The sequence below is a fragment of the Belonocnema kinseyi genome, chromosome 3, assembly GCF_010883055.1.
Source record: "Belonocnema kinseyi isolate 2016_QV_RU_SX_M_011 chromosome 3, B_treatae_v1, whole genome shotgun sequence".
NCBI lineage: Eukaryota > Metazoa > Arthropoda > Insecta > Hymenoptera > Cynipidae > Belonocnema > Belonocnema kinseyi.
Genome location: NC_046659.1, coordinates 125,849,557 through 125,862,956, shown reverse-complemented (window position 1 = coordinate 125,862,956; position 13,400 = coordinate 125,849,557). Strand labels below are relative to the sequence as shown.

Below are 13,400 nucleotides of genomic sequence, written 5' to 3'. Positions count from 1 at the left end.
GAATTTTAACACCTTAAGTTCTTTCCAACATGGGAGCGTCCATATATCATGTGACACTTAAGGAGGGGGAGGGGGGGTGGCTAACATCACAAAGTGTCACAAAACAGGTGACACTTCTCTGATCGAAAAATAAATTTTTGGTTAGTTGAATGTTGAACTAAGAAAGATAAATTTTCTAACGACAGAGACTAAGAGACGAATTTTTAATCAGAAGGACGAATTTTCAAGAAAAGAGTTGAATTTTCGAAAACTGAAAAACTGAAAAAGACAAACTGAGAAAATACAGTCGAATCTGGATTTATTGTTTCCGAGAATTCACACAGCGCCGCGGGGATTGGTGAGGGGAGCTGTGGGGATGTACGGCGTTTACTGAAGCATGACAGAGTGATGTGCGATGTTCACTCAGACGTGAGAAAACAGAGACAGAAACAGGAGAGAAACTAATCAGTTTCGAAACTCTGGATTGATGGTCACCATCAGCCTTAAAAACGACACTAAATCCAGATTTGACTGTCATTGAATATTTTAGCAAACATGTGAATTTTTGACATGCAATGATGAATTTTTAACCAAGAAAATTAATTTTCTACCAAAAGACGAATTTTTAACAAAAAAAGATAAGTTTAAAAACAAAAATTGTGTACATTTTTAGTTGCAAAATTTAAATTAAAAAAAGAGCGAATCAGTCGAATTTAACGAAAAAAAAAACAATTTTTTTTAAATAGTGAAACCCTCAAAGAAATGAATGAATTTTCCACAAACGAGATTAATTTTCTGCTCAAATTGATGATTTTTCAACAAAATAGTTTTCAACTTAAAAAGTCGAATGTTTTAGATTTCAGAAAACAGTTTACGTTTAAACCAGAGAAGAAGAATTTGCAACATGAAATTTTCAATAAAAAAAAAGATAAATTTTTAACCATATATTTTTAAAAAGTTGAATACAACTGAAAAAGATCAATTTTTAACAAAAAAATTAATTCCTCAACCAAAAAGTTGAGTTTTCAACTTATAAAGAATACTTTTCAATCAAAAATATAATATTTAATTAATTAATTTACAGATGAAAAAACTACCTTTTACAAAAAAAGAATATGTAATAAATAATACTTCAACATATAAGATTTTAATATTAAATTAAAAACAGTAGAATTTAACCAAAAAAGATGAATTTTCCGTTTATAATATCAATTTTGAACTAACAATGGAATAGTTACATTTTCAGCGTAAAAAATAAATTCTCAACGAAAAAACGAATTTTGAGCAAAATAGTTCAATTCTAAACCAAAGAGATGAGTTTTCAACCACAATGTTTATTTTTTACCAAGAAGATTAATTTTCCAAAACAAAATAAATTATCAAAAAATGCATGAATTTTCAGCAAAAAGGTTCAATTTTCAATAAAAAATTAAAACGTTTTTCACCAAAAATGGAATCGTTAACTTTTCAGTTCAAAAAACTAATTTCCAACAAAAAAAAAAACGAATTTTCAACCAGTTGATTTCTAGTACTATTTCTGAACAAAATTAATGAATTTCCAAACGTTTAGTTTTCCACATATCAGTTGAATTTTTAACGCAAAGAAAATTTTTTTTTTAAAACTTCATTTTCACTAATGAGTTTAATTTTCAGCCGAAAAGTTTATTTTTTAACCAAAAAGTTTAATTTTCTACCAAATTTTTGGATGAATTTTGTACAAATGGGTTGAATTTTCAACCCAAAAAGATAGGAATTTTCAACAAAAAAGTCAATTTTCGACCAAATAGTTGTACTTTCAACTAAAAATAATAAACTTAAAAAAAATTAATTTTTTAAAAAGTAGTTCAACTTCAAACCAAGCAGTTGATTTTCAACAAAGCATATAAATTTTCAAACAGAAAAAATAAATTTTCAGTTCAGAAATTCATTTTTCAAGACAATATGGAATAGTAACATTTTCAGTAAAAAACAAATTTTCTATATAAAGAAAGTAGCAAAATAGATCAATTTTCAACCAAAAAGATGAATATTCATCTAAAATAATAAACTTTTAATGCAAAAACAAATTTTCAAAGAAAGAGCTCAAAATTCAATAAAATAGTTGCACTTTTAATCAAAAAGATGATTTTTTACTGAGAAGATTATTTTTCTACAAACATAAAAAGATGAATCATCAACAAAAAATTAAAAAATTAATTAATTTTCCGTCGAAAAACTAATTTTCCATCGAAAATAAAACGAGTTTTCAATTGAATATTTACATTTTTAACCAAAGAAATGAATCTTCATTTAAAAAATTCATTTTCAATAAGGCAGTTCAACTTTCTTTAAAATAGGTGGATTCATGACCAAAAAGCCTAATTTTGAATAAAAAAAGTTGCATAAAAAAAATTATTACGTTTTCAACCAATCAGTAGAATTTTTAATTAAGCGAGATGAATAATGGCACAAAAATATAATTTTAGAATAACCATTAAAAAAATATTAACTCTGAGTAGTTGCATTTTCTTATTGGTTTCTATTAATTCAGTTCAAGTCGAAGCGAAAAAACGAGTGAAATTGGAAGTTTCTTGAAAATAGGGAAAAAATAATTCTTCAAAAAAGGGAAAAAGGGTTTATCGACTGCCCCTATTTCGTTAAATTAATCTTAAAATTCTATACCAATATTTTCAAATAAAAAAGAGAACTTTAAAAGAATATAATTAAAATTATTTTCACACTCCTACCCAGACCGCTGATCAATCTTTCTAGCAATCACCCCAGGTGAGGAACTTCACAAAGTCACCATGTAAAGCTCTCCACCCCGACTCATCAATATCCAAGGTCATTCGCTTCAGGTGACTGACACTGACACTCTCCCTCCTGCATTGCTTATAAATAATTATCAAAAAATGTTTACTTATGCCTGGCAACGAGCATTTCGTGAATCCAATTTTCGATATGGGTTGCAACGAATTAAAATGATGATGAGGCCGAGGGTAGCGCGAACAAAGAAGAAGAAAGCGGATTTAAACTTTGACCTTCGACCGTACAATTGACCCGCTCTTTGCGAGATTATCGCGGTAACTGAATATAAACGCCAACGCGCGCTAACGTCCTGCAGCGTTAGGAACTGCATTCCCCTTTTTCGTTTTAAAACTATATTTATACACGAGTACTGCTCTGCAGTTTCAGTTTCTTGGATATGCACCAAAGGGGAAAAATTTCCTTTGGAATTTCAAAAGATCTTTCGCTTGATTAACGATTTCCGAGGGGGGGGGGGGGCTTTAAAAAATTCTACTCAGAGAAGGTTTATTATTCCGGATTATTTCGGATTATAGTGGATTACCTCTATATGCAGAATTACTCTGTGTTACTAAGATTACAATAACGAAATGATTTGATATTTAAATTAGAAGATTAAATTTTTACCGAAGAAGACGAATTTTCAAAAAATACATAAATTTCCGAATAAAAAAGATAAAAGCCGAAACTGGAATAGTTAAATTTTCAAGCACAACATTTATTTTTTACTTAATCTAAAACGGATTTTCAATAATGTAGATAAACTTTTAACAAAATAGTTAAATTTTCCACTAAAAAAAAAATAAATAACCAAAAATAGACAAGTTACAGTGCCATTCGAAAAAATTCATTTTTTAAAGATAAAAAAAAAAGAATTTTCAAACGAACAGAAAAATAGATGAACACTGAACCGAGTAGCTGGTGTTTTAATCTAAAAGGATTAATTGTCTACCGAGAAAAGTAATTTTCTAACGCAAGAGAACAATTTTCAAAAAATACATGAATTTTTAACTAAAAAATATATATTTTCAACCAACAATGGAATAGTATATTTTCAACCAAGAGATTCATTTTTTACCTATAAAATAAAAAACTAAATAAAAAAGATACTTTTTTAATAAAAAATACAGTAGTATAATTTTCAACGGAGAAATTAATTTTTTACCAAAAGAAAAACGCATTTTCCACAAAATAGAAGAATTTAAATTTAAAAAAAAAGATAAACACTGAACCAAGTAGTTGAATTTTTAATAAAAAAAGATAAATTTTCTACCTAGAAAATTAATTTTGTAACGAAAGAGAAAAGTTTTCAAAAAATACATGAATTTTTAACTAAAATAGATACATTTTTAACCAACAAGGGAACAGTATATTTTCAACCAAGAAATAATTTGTTTACCAAAGCAAAAACGTATTTTCCAGAAAATAAATAAACGAAACGGTTAAATTTTGAACTAAAGCGAAAAAAATTGACAAATAATAGGAAAGTTACTATACCATTTGAAAAAATTCATTTTTTGCATAAAAAAAACTAATTTAAAAAAATGAACACTCAACCGAGTAGTGGAATTTTTAATCAAAGAGGATGAATTTTTTACCTAGAAAATTTTTAAAAAAACTAAAAAAGATACGTTTTTAACCAAAAATACAGTAGTTTAATTTTCAACCGAGAAATTAATTTTTTACTAAAAGAAAAACGCATTTTCAACAAAATAGATAAACCAAAAGATTACATTTTCAACTAAAAAAATGTAACTAATATTAGAAAAGTTACACTGCAATTTGAAAAACTTGATTTTTGTACAGAAAAAATGAATTAAAAAAAACTAGATGGACACAAAACCAAGTAGTTGGATTTTTAATCAAAATAGATTAATTTTCAGACGAGAACATGAAAAAAAAATTTTTAACCAAAAATACAATAGTTTAATTTTCAGCCGAAGAGTTAATTTTTTTAATTAAAAAAAAAGTATTCAACAAAATAGATGAAATTTCAACCAGATAGTTGAATTTTAAGCCAAAAAGTTAATTTTTTATCAAAACAAAACGGTTTTTTAAGAAAATAGATTAAATTTTATCCAAAAAGTGGAATGTTCAATCATAAGGATTGATTTTGTATTAAAAAGAAATATTTTTCCTCGAAAAAGACGAATTTGACACAAAAAAGCATAAATTTTCCACTAAAAAAGATCAATTCTTAACCGAAAATAGAATAGTTTAATTTTCAACCAATAAATCAATTATTTACCAAAACAAAAACGCATTTTCAACAAAATAGAAGAACTCTTCACCAAACGGTTAAATTTTTAACTAAAATTTATTCCAAAATAGAAAAGTTACAGTGCCATTTGAAAAAATTCATTTTTTAAAGAAAAAAACGAATGTTCAAAATAAAAAAAAAATAGATGAACACTGAACCGAGTAGTTGAATTTTTAATAGAAATTAATAGAAATGTTTTAGTTATAACAACAAACTGCTTCTTTAATTTGAATGAAAAAACGTAATCAAGAAATTTTTTAAAATTAAAGAAACTTTTCTTTGATCGCATTCGAATCAAAGAAACCTTTTCAAGTGTTTATGTTTTTCTTCTGTATGGTTACTTTCATAGAGAATTATAAAAATAATGTTTCATGAATAACCCACTGATTACAACAGAGACTTAATAAATTATTTATGAATATGTTTGTAATATAAAAAAAATTAAAAATTGAAGCATTTAACAAATCTTGACCACCTATCCTTTTAAATTTTGGCACTTATAGAAAATAACAAGCAGCCATATGGAAGAGAAGCAAAATACATTAGCTTATCTGGATCGGGATTTGAACCCGTGATAGGATAGCTCTTTGGATTCTGCCGTTTCTGTATAGAAATATAACATATCAAATTACCATCTAAGCCAAAGTGCCTCCTTCGAATTTCACTTCTGTAAAATCAGTTTTAGCCTTTTTTCGCCAAGATTAAGTAAAATATTTTAAAAGGATTATTTCGGTTCATGAGAATGGTAACTGGAGCAGGTCAAAAATTTAAATCTTACAAAGTTAAAAAAAAATAGTTTTTTGCGGTGGGGTTTCGAAAAAAAAATTTGATAAAATTATTGAAGCTTGTGTCATTCTCATAATTTTAAAATTAATTTCTTCGACTAAAAGGAAAAAACGGTTTTTACCTATTTCTGATAATATTAATCAATAAATATTGTTTTAAATTACTTGAAATCGCTGAAAACAGAATTTTGAGAAATTTTTCCGTGTTCAGTTTTTATTTTTGTCTTTTCATTTTGATAATGTTTAAATTTTAATGAAATGCCATCTTTGCTTTTTTTAAAGTATCATTATTGTAAAGATGATTTTTTAAATTTGCATTAAGATCTAGATTTTTTCTTTTGATTTAATTTTTTATATTCTCATAAATTTTAATAGATTTTTCCAAAATGTTTGTGGAAAGCTTAGGGTTTTCAAAATAATTATTTAAATTTAAATAATGCAATAAAAATAAAGATAAATTTATTAAAGAACCTGCATAATATTATCATAATTAAGTATAAAAATTAAGAAAAATAACACAAACCACGGTAAAACTGAAACAACTGTAAATGAATGAGATTTTCTAGTTAATTATGATTCTATATTGTTTTACGAATATTTAAAAATTGAACTTAAAATAGTCACCTGAGCCGTTTTTGAGAAAAGTGTTTTTTATAAATTATGGGTTTTAAAATTTAGATACATATTGATAGTAAAAGTTGCTTTGAAGTTTTTTTAAACAATTTATTTTAATAATTAAGCTTATCAGTATACTTTTTTTATTTCTCGTACGTACTTGCTGTAAGATGAAAAATGTAGTTTTTTAAAACTAAATCTAAAGTGTCCATAAAATTATTAATATAAATAAAATTATTTTCAATAAAATTGGAAGATTTAATTTCAGAAATAGTATATTTTTAGTTTTAATGTTGAAATACAATATCAGAGCTTAAAATATAATAAAATTTAAAAAAAAATTACTTATGTTAGCAAAATCAGCGTGGGTTTCCAATTCAAAAAATTTTAGTTTCCAATTCATCACTCTTATTAAAAATTGAACTTTTTCGTTGAAAATTAATTTTGTTTGTGTTAAACAAAATTTTAATGAAAATTTACGTATTCCATTTTTAGTTGAAATTTTGCATTTTTTGATAAATTTATCTTTTTTAGTTTAAAATTTATCTGTTTGCTTATAAATGCATACATTTTTTGACAAAATGTTTGTTTTTTTATAGAAAATTTATCTTTTGGTTAAAACTTAAAGTACTTGGTTCAGAGTTAAATTCTTTTGTTGACCATTCTTTTTTTTAAAGAAGATTCATAATTTTGATTGTAAATTCATTCTTTCGGATAAAAATTAAATTATTTTGTTGAAATTTCGGTTTGTTTTGTTAAAAATTAATTTTTTCAAAGCCATTTATTTGAATCAAAATTTTTCCACTCCATTTTTCGTTTAAAATTTAACTTTTTTAGTTGAAAATTCAACTATGCGGTTGAAAATGCATGTATTTCGTTAAAAATTCTTATTTTTGTAGGAAAATAATCGTTTAGGTAGAAATTTTTTTTTTTAATTCTACTTTTTAGTTAAAAATTTATCTATCTTTTTCAAATTCCAATAATTTCACTTGAAAAGTGAAGAGAATTTGAAGCGTTACTAACGTGAAAAATATCTTTCATTCGAAATATTAATAAATTATAAATTTTCACTGAAATTTAAGTACATGAAAATAAAATAAAAATTTCTTTGAATTATTATTTAAATTCATGAACTTTAGGGATAAATTCAAAAAATGATTATTAATGTTTGTGGTATTATTTATTTATTTATTCGATAAGGATAAAATGTTTAACAATAAAATTTGCTCCAAAATTTTTTCCGGGATTTAAGTAGACCCTGTAAAACTTGAAAGAATTTTTCGACATTTGAAAATTAAAAACATAGAAAAATTCTAGTAAATTAAAAAAATCTTGTGTACAATTATTTCATATTTTAAATTAGTAAAAGGAAGAAAGATTTTACATAGAATAATGTAATAGTATATATTTCAAATGAAAAAGATTTAAAAAATAAATAAAAAACAGTTGAATTTAACAACAAAAAAACGGATTTTTAACAAACCAATTAAATCTCTTAAAGAAGAATAATTCCGACCCAAAAAAATTAAATTTCTAACACAATAGATGAATTTTAAAACAACAAAGATCAATCGTCAACCAAGAAGATTAGTTTTCTGGTAAAAACTATCGATTTTGAAAAAAATACATCCATTTTCAAATTAAGAATTTAATTTTCTACTAAAACAAAAAAAAATGTAACTAGAAAATAGAAAAAATTATATTCAGTAAAAAAAAATATTCAACAACAAAAGCACGAACTTAAAAAAAAAATAGTTAAATTTTCATCCAAAGATGAATTTCCATTTTCATGAAACTTTTTTCAAATCCCTTAAAGCTTAAAATGATTTCAATTCTTCAAAATCCCTTCAATATTTTTTAATGTTTTGAAAATTCCTTAGAATCTTTTAAGGCATCGTAAAATATTTAAAATCGTTCGAAATTTTTTGAAATCCCTTGAAATTTTTCTAATCTCTTGAAAGTGCTTTGGAATGTTTGAAAATTTCCTAAAACAGTTTAAATCCTTTAAAATGTTTAAACCTTTCGGAAATGTCTTTAAATTATTAAAATTAATGGAAAATTTCTTAAAATCTTTAAATACTTTGAAATATTCCAAAAGAATTCAAGAAAATTAAAAAAAGGTTTAGATCTGAATCTCAAATTTGAGAAAAAAATAGACTAAAAGTGTCTGTGGCCCAGATTATTCTTGTAAAACTGCTTTTCACAGAAATTCCGTGACTTCTGTATATTTTAAATTAAAACTAGAAAATTTTTTTTTTTTTTAATAGAAAACAGTTAAATTTAACTAAAAATAATAGATTTTCAGATGACCAGTTCAATCCCCAATCAAAGAAGATTCATTTTGAACAAAAATCTTCAACCAAGAAGATTAATTTTTTACCAAAAACGAAGAATTTTGAACAAAGTACATCTATTTTCAAATAAATAATTTAATTTTCTACTCAAGCAAAAAAATTTAACTTGAAAATAGAACAAATTATTTTTAGTAAAAAAATAATATTCAACAACTAAAGCACGAATTTTCAACAAAGTAGTCAAATTTTCATTAAAAGATGAATTTCCATTTTGAGGACACTTTTTTCAAATCCGTTAAAGCTCAAAATGATTAAAATTCTTGAAAATGCATCAAATATTTTTTTATCTTTTGAAAATTCCTTAGAATCTGTAATGCATCATAAAATATTTTAAATCCTTCGAAATTTTTTTAAATCCTATGCAAATTTTTCAATCTCTTGAAAGTGTTTTGGAATGTTTGAAAATTCCTTGAAATAATTTAAATCCATAAAAATATTTAAACCTTCCGGAAAAGTCTTTAAATTATTGAAATTAATGGAAAATTTCCTAGAATCTAAAAATAGTGTGAAATATTCCAAAAAAATTCAAAAAAATTTTTTAAAGTTCTAGATCTGAATTTAATAGTTTAATAATAATAAATAAATAATAAAAAATTAAATAAAAATAATAAATAATTATAAATAAATAATTTATTTTTCTAATGAAAAAATTTAACTTCAAAATGGAAAAAATATTTTCAGACAAAAAATATTCAACAATAAAAGCACGAATTTTCAACGAAAGTCAAATTTTCATCCAAATATAAATTTCCATTTTCATAAAACTTTTTTTAAAGCCCTTAAAGCTTAAACTGAATCAAATTCTTGAAAATCCCTCAAATATTTTTTAATCTCTTGAAAATTTATTAGAATATTTTAAGTCATCCTAAAATATTGAAAATCGTTTGAAATTTTTTTGCATCCCTTGAATTTTTTTTTGATCTCTTGAAAATTTGTATAAAGCTTTGTTTATTCCCTAAAATAATTAAAATACTTTAAAATATTTAAAATAATGGTTAATCCAGGGATTAATTTATTGCAAGAAAAGTGACTAAAGTGATATTTTCATTCTTAAAAGTGACTTTAGTGATTTAATCCTAAAAAGAAAAAAAGAACTAAAAAGATATTTCCCTGATTTCTGCAATTTTTTAATTTAAAAAGCTTGACATTTCCTGACCAAAAAAATGCCCTCTTTTCCCTAATTTCCAGATTTTTCCGGATCATGAAACCCTGTGTAATATTTCGAAAATAGATTTTTCCATCTGCTACCACATGTCCTAAACTTATATCTTTGATCCTGTCGTACATTTAAGACTTTTAGAGTTTGAGACTCTTTAGATAGAGTTCAGGTTTTACAACACTTTTTGGGGTCCTGAAGTCTGCTCCCCTGCTGGGGAGACATAAACCTATAAATAAAATCAACTGAAGAGGGTTGGTGTTCACTTTCGACTCGACGTTCGACCTGTAACTGTTTTACTGTCGCCTTTTAAAATTTAAAAGTCGCATTCTTTTAAAGTAGAGCGAATGAGTTTCGGTGTTTTTGGGCGGAGGACAATTCCGCACCAACTACCTGTGACGTGTGCACTCGTCTCCCACTGAGCGGCGCCCCCTCACGGAGCCAAACTTCAGCCACCATCCCCCAGCGTGGTCAAAAGCGCTTTTTGTGGACAAAAGTCTCTCTAAACAGTCTAAAGTCTACATTCTACAAGACAATTTTCAACGGATTTTAAAGTTTTTTTTTTTTAATGAACCCTCTTTGTTGGGGTTCGTAAGTTTGGACCCCCAACCCCTACCCTGATACGTAATTTATGTTGTCTACTTTTTTCGAGAATTTAATCATTATAAGTAGTTGTTGATTTCACAAACAAAGAAGAAGAAATAATAAAGAGTGCAATAGTTGATATTTCAAAAAAGAAAATATTTTTATTTTGTAGAAAAAAGTTGTTAAATTAAACTAAAAAATATAAAATGACTACAAAAAAGAGATGAACTTTCTAATGAAAAAGACGAATTTTCAACAACAGTTGCATTTTTTACAAAACATTTAATTTTTTCAAAACAGTTGAATTTTTTACAAAACAGTTGAAGTTTTTACAAAATAATTTAAATTTTCAACCAATTAATTAACCCTTTATTTAAGAAAATAATTTTAAAACAAATTATCAAAGTAGTTTAATTTTCAACCAAAGAGATGAATTTTCCCTAAAATTATAAATCTTGAAAAAAGCAGTTGAATTTTCAACCTAAAAAAATGTATTCTCAATAAGAAATACAAAAGTTAATATTTGAAACAAAAAAATATTTCAATTTAAAAAAAAACACTGAATTAAAACAAAAAGAAGCAACCACAAAAAGAGATGAATTTTTCAGTTCACAAAGGCGATTTTTTAACAAAAAATGCATTTTCAACCATATAAAGATTTCTGACTCAAAAAAGATAATAAATTTCATCCGAAATGTTGAATTTTTACTAAAAAGTTGAATTTTTAAACTAGCAAAGATCAATTATTAACCAAAAATGGAATAGTTACATTTCCATTATTAAAAAAATTATTTTCAATATAACAAAACAATTTTTTACAAAACAGTCAAATTTGTTTACGAACCAGTCAAATTTGTTTACAAAACAGTTGCATTTTTTACAAAATAATTAAATTTTTTAACCACTTAATTAACCTTTCATTTAAGAAAATAATTGGTAAACAAATTACGTGAGTAGTTTAATTTGCAACCAAAGAGATGATTTTTTCACTAAAATTATGACTGTTAAAAAAAAGAGTTGAATTTTCAACCTAAATAGATGAATTTTCAACAAGAAATGCAAAAGTTGAGATTTTAACCAAAAAAAGATTGTTATTTAAAAAAACCGTTACATGAAACCAAAGAATATAAAATGATTACAAAAAGAGATGAATTTTCAGATTAAAAACGAGAATTTCTAACAGAAGTTGAATTTTCAACAAAAGAAAGATTTCTGACTCAAAAAATAAATAAATTTCATCCGAAATTTAGAATTCTTACTAAAAAGTTGAATTTGAAACTAAAAAAGATCAATTATTATCCAAAGATGGAATAGTTACATTGCAACTATTAAAAAGATAATTTTTAATTAAAAAAAAAGAACAATTTTATAGAAAACAGTTAAAAAATTTTATAAATCATTTAAATTTGTTACAAAAAAGTTGATTTTTTACAAAATAATTAAAATTTTTTACTTATTAATTGACCCCTCATTTAAAAAAATAACTTTTAAACTTTTTATTAAAGTAGCTTAATTTTTAACCTGCAGATATAATTGTTCGGTAAAATTATGACTCTTAAAAAAAAACAGTTGAATTTTTAACCTAAATAATTAATTCTCAATAGAAAATGCAGAAATTAATATTTCAACCAAAAAAGATTTCAATTTACAAACGAAACACCGAATAAAAGCAAAAGAAAAGAAATAACCACAAAAAGAGATGAATTTTCAAATCTAAAAGGCAAATTTTCAACAATAGTTGCATTTTTAAACAAAGAAAAATTTGTCAAGCCAAAAGATATTTTTACAAACTAGTTGAATTTTCAACAAAAAAGTTAATTTTTAAACTAAAAGAGATCAATTATTAAACAAAAATGGAATAATAACTTTTTCGTTTTTAAAAAATAATGGTAAATAAAAGATACAATTTTCTACAAAACAGTTGAATTGTTTACAAAACATTTCAATTTTATACAAAACAGTAGAATTTTTAAAAAAATTGTTCTATTTTTAAAACGAACAGACGAATTTTCTATACAAAAATTAAAATTTCAACCAAGCAGTTAAATTTTTCGCTAAAATTATGACTCTTCAACAACAACAAAAACTGTTTAATTTTCCACCTGAAAAGATCATATGTCAATAAGAAATATAATAATTGATATTTCAACCGAGAAAAGATTTTGATTAAAAAAAAAAACGTTAAATTAAACCAAAAATATGAAACCATTACAAAGAGATGAATGCACTAATCGAAATCAAATTTTCAACAAAAGTTGCACGTATATTCAAAAAAAAAATGTGGAATAAAAAAATAATATTTCTACAAAACAGTTAAATTTTCAAGACAAACAGGCGAATTTTTAACAAAAAATTGGAATTTTCAAGACAAACAGGCGAATTTTTAACAACAAATTGGAATTTTCAACCCATAAACATTTCTCACTCAAGAAAAACAATAAAGTCCATGAAAAACTAATTTTATACAAAGCAAATGAATTTTTTACTACAAATTTTAATTTATAAGACAAAGAAAGGAGGTGGAAGAGAAAGAGAACCAAAATAAAAGAACAACATGAATCAAAATTGAGAATTTACAGAAACCGGAAATTCGAATAGGTATTCATAATAAGATAAAGAAACATATAGAGGAGGTAACTTGGAAGGCACAGTAAAAATATAGAGGGCGCATCATATATGATTCAGGATATCATTGTCAGGCGTGAGACTGAAGTGTGCGGTTCTGCGGTTGCCGGAAAAATGTCCGGTGATGCATCGTGAAATGATGAGTGGTACTGCGTTTGTATGAAGAATGTTTGGTGATGAGTAGTAGAATGATGAAATACAAACAGCCGCTTAAGGAAATAAAAAAGTACATAAAAGAAGGTTGGGAATCACAGGCA

General features: G+C 24.9%; 1 protein-coding gene across 1 annotated transcript in view; it reads right to left on the bottom strand.

Annotated features, from left to right (window-relative positions):
- The window catches only part of LOC117169091 (cyclin-dependent kinase inhibitor 1-like), a 58,989-nt gene extending 55,962 nt beyond the window's left edge, over positions 1–3,027 (bottom strand). The window contains exon 1 of the mRNA XM_033355215.1: positions 2,879–3,027. Coding sequence (XP_033211106.1) covers positions 2,879–2,898 — 20 coding nt within the window. The 5' untranslated portion in view covers positions 2,899–3,027. The remainder of the gene's footprint in view (positions 1–2,878) is intronic.
- Between the last annotated feature and the right edge of the window lie 10,373 nt (positions 3,028–13,400).